Source organism: Mustela lutreola, chromosome 8, assembly GCF_030435805.1.
Source record: "Mustela lutreola isolate mMusLut2 chromosome 8, mMusLut2.pri, whole genome shotgun sequence".
Taxonomy (NCBI): domain Eukaryota; kingdom Metazoa; phylum Chordata; class Mammalia; order Carnivora; family Mustelidae; genus Mustela; species Mustela lutreola.
Genome location: NC_081297.1, coordinates 64,071,669 through 64,083,432, shown reverse-complemented (window position 1 = coordinate 64,083,432; position 11,764 = coordinate 64,071,669). Strand labels below are relative to the sequence as shown.

The 11,764-nt window shown below is 42.3% G+C and overlaps 1 protein-coding gene across 1 annotated transcript; it reads left to right on the top strand.

The window, feature by feature from the left end:
- Window positions 1-1,932: 1,932 nt before the first annotated feature.
- Window positions 1,933-9,027, top strand: TMT1A (thiol methyltransferase 1A). The gene is made up of 2 exons (XM_059185354.1): window positions 1,933-2,727; window positions 7,427-9,027. The coding sequence occupies exons 1-2, from the start codon at window positions 2,230-2,232 to the stop codon at window positions 7,661-7,663; spliced, it is 735 nt and encodes a 244-aa protein (XP_059041337.1). The 5' UTR covers window positions 1,933-2,229; the 3' UTR covers window positions 7,664-9,027.
- Window positions 9,028-11,764: the final 2,737 nt, after the last annotated feature.

Here is an 11,764-nt window from a genome sequence, read left to right as displayed (position 1 = left end):
AAAAAAAAAAGAAAAAGAAAAAGAAAAAAACCCACAAAAGAAAAAACAACAACAAATTCATAGATGAACAGATTGGTCATTGCCAGAGGCAGGGGGAGCAGAAGAGAGGGGACAAGATAGGGACACTGCTAAAAGAATTAAAAAGACAAGCCACAGACTAGGAAAAAAAAATCACACATTTGATAAATGACTTATACTGAGAATATACAAAGAATTCTTGCTCTTCACCCAATTTAAAAATGGGCAAAACAGTTGGACACCTTACCAATTAATACACACAAATGGCAAATAAGCCCATTGAAAGAAGCTCAACATTATTAATCATCAGAGAAATGCAAATTAAAGGTATAATGAGAGACTACTATGTATCTTTTTAAATGGCTGAAGTTTAAAAAGACTACCATACCAAATATTGGTGAGGATGTGGGACAGCGAAATCTCTCATACACCTGCAGTGGGAATATAAAATGGCATACTTGCTTTGGAAAACGGTTTGGCAGTTTCTTCAAAAATTAAATATTTGCCTACCATGTAACCCATCCATTCTATTCATAAGAATTTATCCAAGAGAAATGAGAGCCTACGTCCACACAAAGACCTGTACGCTGATGTTCACGTTAGCTCAATGTGTGATAGCCACAAACAACCCAAATGTCCATCAACAAGTGAATGGAAAAACAGTTACGGATCCATACAACAGAACACTACTTAATAAAATCAGTGGATTCGTGCAACAGTGTTGCTGACCTTCAAGATAATTACCCTGAGTGGAAGAAGTCAGACAAAAAAAAAAAAAAAGCAAGTAATGCCTGATTCCATTTGCTTATAATTCTAGGAAGTGCCTATCAATCTCTAGTAACAGGAAACAGATCAGAGCTTGCCTTGGGATGGGGCAGGCTGGAGGAAGGGAAGACAAAGGAGCAAGGGGAAACTTCTGGGGGTGATGGATGTGTTCATTATCTTGGTGAAGTGATGGCATTACAGGTATGTACATATGTCAAAATGTATCAGGCTGTACACTTTACATATATGGTTTATTGCATGTCAATTCCACCTCAAAAAAGCTGCTAAAAATGTAAAAGATATAACATATGTATAGGATATAACAATAGTGAAACAACAGAACACTCCTGTATCCATCACCCAGTTTAAAAAAGTAAATGTTACCAGAGCCACAGGGGTGGCGTGTGGTGTGGTGGGGTGGGTGGGTGGGTGGCAGTGGTGTGTGTCAGTGGATAAGCCTCCAATTCTTCATTTCAGCTCAGGTCATGCTATCAGTCCAGCCCAGGGCTCCCCAGTCCCGAGAACCAGCTAGATATCTTCTCCCTCTCTGCCCCTCCCCCTCCCCCTGCTCATGCTCGCTCTCTCTTTAAAGAAATAAAATGTTTCAAAAAGTAAAAGAAAAAAGTAAATGTTACTGTTATTTTTTAAAATTTCTGCCTTCCCAGACTTACTCTAAAGCCAGGGCTCACTTTTTTTTTTTTTTTTAAATTTATTATTAAAAACAGATGACTGCTTCAAACTACTTTCTGTGTGCTTTCGGTTTTTAGGTTCCCAAGGATGAATATTCTGGAGACGATTTTTATCTAAATTAGTTGAGTAATGCAGCAGTCCCACACAGTCTGAAGTTCAAACTCGCCCTTTGAACCAGAGGGGAGCTGAAACAGTGACTTAAAAATAACCCCGTTGGAGTTAGGAATGTCTGAGAGCCTCAGCCCAGAATGCAAAAGGGGTAAATTCTTATTGACTGTGGCCAGGCAAGCGCGTCTAATCACCTCCTGTTTTAAAATAAGAAGGAGAGGGGCCAAAGGGTAAGCAAGACCGGGACACTTGCCAGCAGCCTTCTGGTTCGGTTTCACCAGGCTCCACCCACAGATTGTTTTCTTTGCAGATGTCATTGGAGGACCCCAGAGGGCGGGCCTAAGCGCAGAGAAAACTCCCGCAGGAAACTCGCAGTAGTTCACAGAGAAGGAGAACTGCTTTGGAGTTAAGGAACTATAATCAACTTTCCTTCTAAGGGAAGCTGGGAACCTTCTCCCTTGGCTTCGTGAAAACTAAGCTGAATCTTTTGCCAAACGCCTATAAATTAGGTGAAATGGGCCCCTCGCCCATGATGTGACTTCAGCTGCGTCTCTCTCTCCCAACAGGTTCTTTTTTCCTCTGTGGCTGATTGTCCTTGGAGTGTGGCCAGAAAGGGTCCAGGGCTAACTGGTCTTTCTCTTTGGAGTGATGGCGCTTACCATCGTTATCCTCAGGCTACTTGTCTGCATCCTGGCATCTCCCATGTTCCTGCTGAACTTTCTGGGCTTGTGGAACTGGATATGCAAAAAATGGTTCCCCCACTTCATGCAGAGGTTCACCGTGATCTACAACGAGCAGATGGCAAGCAAGAAGCGGGAGCTCTTCAGCAACCTGCAGGACTTTGTGGGCCCTTCTGGGAAGCTGTCCCTGCTGGAGGTGGGCTGCGGCACCGGGGCCAACTTCAAGTTCTACCCGCCTGGATGCCGGGTGACTTGTGTTGACCCTAACCCCAACTTTGAGAAGTTCTTGATCAAGAGCGTTGCGGAGAACCAACACCTGCAGTTGGAGCGCTTCGTGGTGGCCGCAGGGGAGCACATGCCGCAGGTGGCCGATGGCTCTGTGGACGTGGTGGTCTGCACCCTGGTCCTGTGCTCCGTGGAGAGCCAGGAGCGCCTCCTCCAGGAGGTGCGCCGAGTGCTGAGGCCGGTGAGTGGGGGGTTGTGAGGGGGACTAGTTAGTGGTAACCACATCACCAAGGGCAGTTTTGTCAATTTCAGGTGGCTCAAACATTCAAACATAAAAAGTAAAACCACTAGAGAAGGCACTGTTGCATTTTTAAAAACCTTAGAGTCAGAAGGAAGCTATAAAGGGAAGACTGATTCTGAATACATCAATTTTAAAAAACTACAGAGAATTAAAAAAACGTACCAAAACATAGAAGTATTTGCCAGGGATGACAGACAAAAAGATTAACTTCCTTCATTTTAAAAGACATTACAAATCAAGAGATCGATAGGATTTTTTAAAAAGAAGAAAAACACAAGAGAAAAATAGGCAAATGGGAACAGAAATGTAAATACAGATAACCAATTACAGGGGTGCCTGGGTGGCTCACTGGGTTAATGGTGGGACTCTGATTTTCTGCTGGGGTCCTAATCTCAGGGAAGTGGGATCCAGCCCCCACCTCGGGTTGGAGCTGGGTGTGGAATCTGCCTGGGATTCTCTCTCTCCCTCTCTCTCAGCCCCTCTTTAAAAAAAGAAAAGAAAAGAAAAAGCAAGCCAATTATATGACAAAAATGCTCAGCCTTCCAAACAAAGAAATACAACACAATACAACACAAGATACCTTTTTTACCTATTATAATGTCAGAGGCTTTTAAGGTCAATATGGTATTGGGGTTTGTTTGGGAAGCAGTACACCCCATACTGGAGGCACTGCCCTCTTTGGAGGGTAATTTGATAATATTCAAAACTTAAAGTGAACACAGTCTTGTATCCAATAATAATTTATCCTATAGCTACACTGCACAAATATGCAAACACTTGCCTATTTGCAAAGACATTCTGTAGAGTATTTGTAATAGCATAAACTGGAATTATCCTAAATGTCCATCAGTAGGAGGCTGTTCAAGTAAATGGTCACATAGCATAAAAGAAGAGCTATCTATGTTAATATGAAAAAATCCCCAAGAGATAATGTTAAATTAAAAAAAGCAATCAAAGCATGGACTATTACGTAGTGTATAAGCCCACTGTGTGAGAGCTAACACACACACACACACACACACATATATACATATATGGTAATGGGAATGATAGACATGAAACTTTTTTTTAAAACACTTGTCAAAGAGTTATCCATCTATTTCAGAGAGACAGCACATGAGGGAGGGGCCGAGGGAGAGAGAGAATCTCAAGCAGACTCCACACTGAGCACAGAGCTGGGCATGGGGCTGGGATCCCACGAACCTGAGATCATGACCTGAGCGGAAATCAAGAGTCCGGCGCTTAACCAACTGAGCCACCCAGGTGCCCTGAAATGTTCTGATTCTTATATTCAAGTGCTGGGTTCTTGAGTCCTAAGGCTGGGCAGTAAATGGGTAAGGCTGGTAAGTGTTTTGCCTATAGCATTACTCCTACAAAGTAACGATTCCCTATATTTTCTAGCACTCTCAATGAGATCGCATTCATGATGGTCCTCCCTAGCTCCTGTGAAGCCCCGGCTCTCTGCTGCATTTGACCAGGGGCTGTATTACACTGTCCTTTAACCCTCTCAACAGTCCTTTATAACAGATACTGTCTTCATGGTGTGAAACTTGCCCAAAGTTACACAGCTAGTAGGTCTGACTTTCTTTAACGCAAATATTCTCCCTTTTGCACCATATAGCGCTTGTCATTAGGGCCTTTTTATCTCTCCGACTTCAACACTTCCACCACTTTTACTGGCTGTTCTTCCTCTGCCCATCTCTAAGTTTGCCAGTACCATGCATACACAGATGGTTTCCAAATGTGAACATCTAGCCCAGATCTTTCTTCTGACCCCGCACCTTTGTATTCAGCACTGTATTCAACCATCACCTGTACAGGTGACATGCCATCTCTAGCTTAACCTGTGTTACCCCAAGGGTGACATCAGCCTCCCTAGACCCGGGCCGCCTCCTGCTCTTGTCTACCTGTTCTCGTCTACGGAAAAAAAATTTTTTTTTAAACCACTCAGGAAATTCCAGGTTTTCCATTCTGAGCACAGGTTTTTAAGATTTATTTTATTGTTAGAAAGAGAAAGTGTGAGCACAAGCAGGGGGAGCAGCAGGCAGAGGGAGAAGTAGGCTCCCCACTGAGCAAGGAGCCAGATGTGGGACTCAGTCCCAGGACCCTGGGATCATGACCTGAGCCCAAGGCAGGCGCTTAACCAACTGAGCCACCCAGGTGTCCCCCTCAACCCAGGTCTTATCTGCCCCCTCTCAGCTGTCTGTCTGGGATAGGCAAGACTAGAGTAGCCAGAGTGTGACTGTCACCACGGGTTTTGGAGGGGATTTGCTCCCCACAGAGGTAGAAGGGGAGAAGACTTCCAAAGTCCTTCTGATAATGTAGAACTGTGTCTACACTGCACCCACATTTATAATAAATAAAAATCCCTGAATAAAATCCCTAATGACACAGTGGTACCATGGCTTCAGTAATGCTTTTAGATGCTTCAGTATTTTAATTCATCATAGAATTTACATCCTCGTGACAATGGTACAAAAGTGTAAGACATGCTTGTTTAGTCTCAGGTAGTGCTGGGTGTGGATTCAGACTCTCCCACAGGTTTGCAAAGCAGAACCCAAGAAAAATGTTCAGATGAAGTAAAAAAAAAAAAATTTTTTTTAAGAGACATTACAAATTTTTGTACTTTAAAGGCAAACAACTTGGGTGCCTGGCTGGCTCAGTTGATAGAGCATGTGACTTTCTTTTTTTCTTTTTTTTTTTTTTTTTAAGATTTTATTTACTTATTTGGGAAAGAGAGTGAGCACAAGTGAAGGAGGGGCAGAGGGAAAAGCAGACAACCCGTTGAGCAGGAAGCCCAACATGCAGCTCGATCTCAGAACCCTGGGATCCTGACCTGAGCCGAAGGCAGGTTCTTAACAGACTGAGCCACCCAGGTGGGACTCGAGGTTGTGAGTTTAAGCCCCACGTTGGGTGTAGAGATTCCTTAAAAATAAAAAAGGCAAGAAACTGGGGGGAACATATATGGTCTTATACTAAATTACCTAAGGAGTAAGAAAACTCAACACCCTATTAGAAAACTGAAAAAAAGACATCAACAGATCAAGCAGAAGAGAAGTCCAAATCACCAATAAGGTTTAGCAAAAAAATGTTATATATATTAAGAAATTAAAGATATGCATATTATTGAAAATGAAATACCATTTCACCCATCAAATTGGCAGGATACAGAGGAAAAAGTATAGATGGGAGTTTGTTGGAAACTGGCACTCACACCCATTGCTGGTATGAATGTAAACTTGCAATGCCTCTTCCAAAGGGCAGTTTGACAACCTGCACCAATAGCTTTAAGAAGGCACAGACTTGGGTGCCTAGGTGGCCTAGTCAGTTAAGCATCTGGGGTCATGATCCTGGGGTCCTGGAATCCAGTCTTGCCCATCACAGTTGGGCTCCTTGCTCAGTGGGGAGTCTGCTTCTCCCTCTGACCTTCCCCCTTCTTGTGGTCCCTCTCTCAAATAAATAAAAATCTTAAAATAAGTAAATAAGTAAAATCTTTAAGAAGTAACAGATTTTTGACTCAGCAGTTCCCCTTTTTTGCAAGTTATTTATTTGGAAATAATTAGAGATGGGCACAGAGATGTATGGATAAGGATAGTCACTGTAATAGTATTTACAATAATGAAAAGTTGGAAGTAACTTCAATGAGAATAAGTAAGAGATGGTACCTGCAGTGCTATGAAATACTGTGTAAAGAGCTTTTAAATCACATTTTAGAATAATATTTGAAAACACAAATAAAGCAGGTTACAAAACAGAAGGTACATTCTAGTCCTAGTTTTAGGGAAAAGATACATATTCATACGGTGTGCACACAAAGTTTTAACAGTAGCTATATTGAGATGATAGAACAGTGCTTGTTTTTCTATTTAAACTTCTTCATTTCCTAAGGTCAGCATATGGTCAAGTAGTATTTTTAAAGATTTTATCTATTTATTTATTTATTTATTTGACAGAGAGAGAGAGATCACAAGTAAGCAGAGAGGCAAGCAGAGAGAGATGGGAGCAGGCTCCTTGCTGAGCAGAGAGCCCAGTCAACCCTGGGCTCAATCCCAGGACCCTGAGACCATGACCTGAGCCAAAGGCAGAGGCTTAACCCACTGAGCCACCCAGGTGCCCCATGGTCAAGTCAGTATTACTAGCCTCTATCAGCTGGAATGTCCAGGGTCAAACCAAACCTGATCTGACATTTACAAGCTGTGTGACTTTGGGCAAGTTGCTCATTTTCTTTGTGGCTCACTTTCCTCATCTGAAAAATAGGACTGATAATACTTACCAAATAAGTTTATCATAAGATCAAGCAAGTTGATGTGTGATAGGCATTCTTGCATCATGATAGCTAAACCTGCAGCAGTTCCCACATACCTTGCATATAGGAACTGCTACCAGGTTTAGTTGTCATTATGCATCACTTCTATGAACAGAAAATACATGTTAATTCCATTAGATTGGCAGCTCTGCATAAAACTAGACCGAAGGTGAGACTATTGGCCAAAACGGTGTCTTAGTAAGTGCTCATTTATCCATGCCTTCTCATAGAGTTAGCCTTTAGGGTCACTGAAATTGAAGATTCCATCATCTTATAAACCTGTTCTTCCAAAACTAAAATCTGTGGGGCTTTTTTGTTTTTTTTCTTTCTCAGGGCGGGGCTTTCTATTTCCTGGAGCATGTAGCTGCTGAGAGCTCAACCTGGATTTACTTTTGGCAACAGATCCTGCATCCTTCCTGGTACCTGCTGTTTGACGGGTGCCACCTGACTAGAGAGAGCTGGAAGGCGCTGGAGCAGGCGGGCTTCTCCGAGCTCAAGCTGCAGCACTTCTGGGCGCCGCTGTCCTGGGAGCTGGTGCGCCCCCACATCTGTGGCTATGCCATCAAGTAGCCTAAGTGGGGAGTAGAGGGCTGAACAGCTCATAGCTTCAGGCTACGCTCTGACACTTCAACTACTAATCGGAAGAAAGAAAACTTTTTTTTTTTCTTGTTTTTAAGGTAAAGTTGCATTTCATCCTTAAGAATTTATGTTATAACTTCTTCAGCCATTTTCTGTTGTCTCCCAGGGAATCAAAACCAAGCCAAAGCAAAACAGGGTTCTCCCTTAAAAGGAAACGCTGGGCTTTCATAATTGAAGTTTACTATTATCCCCAAACTTTAGTTTATGGGATAACTTCAAAATCCTTCTGGTTTATATGGCTACCTGGCAGATTTTCATTTCACCCCTCTCTTTGAGAGCTTGGTGCTAAGAGGCAGTGAAATCACTCAAAAGAGGATTTGAAAAGGGAGAAGTGACAAGATCTTGAAACTTCACAGACTGAACCAGGGAATACTGATTTGTTGAAAATCCAAATCTCAACAGCCCAGGTCTTTCTGAAAGAGAAATCTGAATGTTTGTTGTTCTTATTATCAACAGGGCTGGTGTTCAGAATTAATGGACTAGGAAGCCACACCTAGCTCTGCCCAGTGTTGTTTTTACTCCCGCAGTCCACTGACGTTTATTTTCCTACATTCCAGTCTTCATTTTTTTTTATTACCATATAATGCAATCTTCAGTACTTAAAGATTGTACTTGACATATTAGTGTATCCAGAAAAATAGCCGAGGCACTTAAGATTCTTGAGTACATTTTCCTTATTATGTAGCATATAGTTTGCTGTCTCCTGTCTTAAATTGTAGGCCAACTGTAGTTAGGAAAACCTTGTTTAATTAGGTACGCTTTGTAAGACCCCCTAAAACCTAGGCAGCCTGGGAGTCTGTAGAGAAATAGACACATATTTGGGGGATTATTCTGACCAAATTTCCACTCCTGTCCCGAGATGATTTCTTTGTTCCTTGCCATCGTGGAAACCTCTGAAAATCATAAGTGCTTTGAAAACAAGTGTTGAGGGGCGCCTGGGTGGCTCAGTGGGTTAAAGCCTCTGCCTTTGGCTCAGGTCATGATCCCAGGGTCCTGGGTTCGAGCCCCACATTGGGCTCTCTGCTTAGCAGGAAGCCTGCTTCCTCCTCTCTCTCTCTGCCTGCCTCTCTGCCTGCTTGTGTTCCCTCTCTCACTGTGTCTTTCTCTATTAAATAAATAGATAAAATCTTTAAAAAAAAAAAAAAAGAATAGCATTTTCAGCAACTGTGTGTATTTTAATAAAGTTAGTACATTTTCTATAAAGTATAATGACTACAAAGGGACTATTTTAAATATGAAATCAATCAATAAATTCACATTGATTTTAGAGATGGAAATAAATGGTTTGTGTCTTTGCTGGCTTGGCTTCACTTTTTTAATGTCTCTGGGAGGGGAAAATTAAGCTATTTGAACATATAGATTTTTCTTTCTACTACCAGGTAGCTAGTGGATTTTAGAGAAAGCAATTTGGGAAGGATCAGAGTGAGTTTTGGAAGGTTCAAGCCCAAAGACCCTCACTTATAAAATCCATAGAGAAGAAAGAAAGGACACTTAACTATTCTAGCTCTCTCGAATGTGAAGGCAGTTACTGTTAAGGTGAGGTTGGGACCTTCGTCTAAGGCCTCCTGAGCTCTACAACAGCAATCTCCTCCCTCTACAGTCTCCCCAAAGGAGGACCCTCCTTAATCAGCCACCTCACTATTGGTTAGGTTACTCTAGCGACTGAGAAATTGTAAAAACCATGCATTGACATGCTGATATGTTACCAGCATGTAGGAAGATAATACCAAAGTACTAGACACATTCTTACCAATTCCTTCTTGTCTAAGTGGCATGGAAAATATTATCCTCACATTCTGTACAAAACTAAGACATGGAGAAATTTAAAAAAAGGAGCTTCTTATATGCCACAAGTTACTGAGTAGGTGTTAGAAGCCCCAGTTCCCAGAACTATAAAACCTGTTTCGACATGATTGGGGCCGTGTTACCTATGCACTGCTTTCCTCCCCAGGCCAAGACGACACAGGCCATTCCAACACCCCATGGAAGTGACCTAAGCCCCTGCAAAATGGAAACAGAAAAACGTAAAACATGTCCAACGTGCTGGTTAGGATTTCTCTGATGGCAAGTGGCACAGCTCTCAACCAAAAAAGGCTTAAGTAGAAAAAGGGCTTTAAATACTCAAGTTAGTGAAAAGACAGGGACAGAAAGCCTCAGGCACATCTTGAGCAAGGCTCAGCTGAAACTCCCTGATGTCACAGCTGCCCTCCTGTCTGCCCTAGTAGAAGTAGGTGCCAATCTTCATGCTTTCAGAGTCCGCAACCAGTAGGAAAGATCAAGTCTATTCTTGCAAAAACTCCAACCAAAGTTATGGATTGGGTCTCAGTTGTCTCGAGTTGACAATACGGAGCACAAGCCATGTGTGAACCCATTCTAATGTTTAGACCCGATGGATTATGCCGCATGGCTCAAGTGCAAGTCACAGCGCCTCATTCCTGGGGCTGAGCACACCCAGACCACATGAGCTGAGACAAGGAGAGCTGTATATCCTCGAAATGAAAACAGGGCCAGTGACTGGGGACAGCAGGAATGCATGCTCGGAGCAGGCACACCACAGGCGGCCCCTAGAAGCACATCGCATTTAGGTCAGACCCTCTGCCTTCTGTCCTGTGGTAGGTCACAAAGCACCACATTGAGAATGCTGGCTTCTCAAGAGGCTATACAACAAGGGAAATGAAAAACCAACGACACTGGCTTTGGCACCAAAGTGACCAAAGTCAAGTCCTGGCTGTGTCCTTTGTGGTTATGTGACCTCGGGCAAGTTATAGCTCTTGTGTCACCTTCCTCACCTGTCAATGAGGGTACTATCCTCCTACAGGGTTATTGTGAGGAATTAACGAAGTGAAGCACATTCACATTCAAGCCTTCACATTCGAGAGAGTTAGAATCTGACCCAGCCAGGGAGGAGGACCACAGGCTTTCTTGAGGAAGTAACATCCAACCTGAATTCCAGAGGATATTAATACTGGGGCATAAGAGAATAGCTTGTGCCGTAGACAAATAAAAGGAGGAAACACAATCTGTTTGAGGAACTGGCAGGGCCAGGCGGCATAGCTGGTGGGGAGAATTGGGAAGGAGAACTACTTTTTCCATTAGCTTCTTCCTTATCTAGTTAAGCCCCGGGATCCATGAGCAGGATAATTGACTTCAACTTAACAAAACAAAACACCATTGAAATTGCTTTTATTTATATTATAAAACATTATGGTCCTAAGTCTTCTAATATTGTAATTGTTTCTTCTGAATTCCTATATACTTCAGACTTGAATAGCAAGTGAAGTGCACATTGCATAATAGTTCCTTTTGGACTCTTGAACCTTAAGAGAAGACTTTCCCTTCAGTGTTGCTTTAGAAAACACAGAACTTAACACAACTGAAATTCTTGTTAATCTGTTAAGGCACTTGAGAGTGGAATGAATCACAGCTGCCCAATGTCAACAAAAGCAAAAAAAAAAACCACACAAAACAAAACTGTTTAGTAAGCATCATTTTAATGACTTCAGTACCTAAAACCAAAAGTATTCAAGCTACTTTAAAGAATAATCAGAATTCCCTGACCCATGGAACCACTGGAATCAAGAACAGAGGTCATGTTCATTGAGGGCACAGGAAATGAACGCAGAGTGACCAATGTTCTCAATTTCTAGTCGACAAACAAAAAACAAACAAACAAAAAAAACAGAGCAATTGGCTGACCAAGAAAGGTATTATTTTGTTCCTAAAAGAAAGTATTTGGAAACCTGTAAAGAATTACATAGAGGGCGCCTGGGTGGCTCAGTGGGTTAAGCCGCTGCCTTCGGCTCAGGTCATGATCTCAGAGTCCTGGGATCGAGTCCCGCATCGGGCTCTCTGCTCAGCGGAGAGCCTGCTTCCCTCTCTCTCTCTGCCTGCCTCTCCATCTACTTGTGATTTCTCTCTGTCAAATAAATAAATAAAATCTTAAAAAAAAAAAAAAAAAAAAAAAAAAAAAAAAAAAAAAAAAGAATTACATAGAACCAAGGGAAATTGCCATTCAGAATTTACCATTCTAAA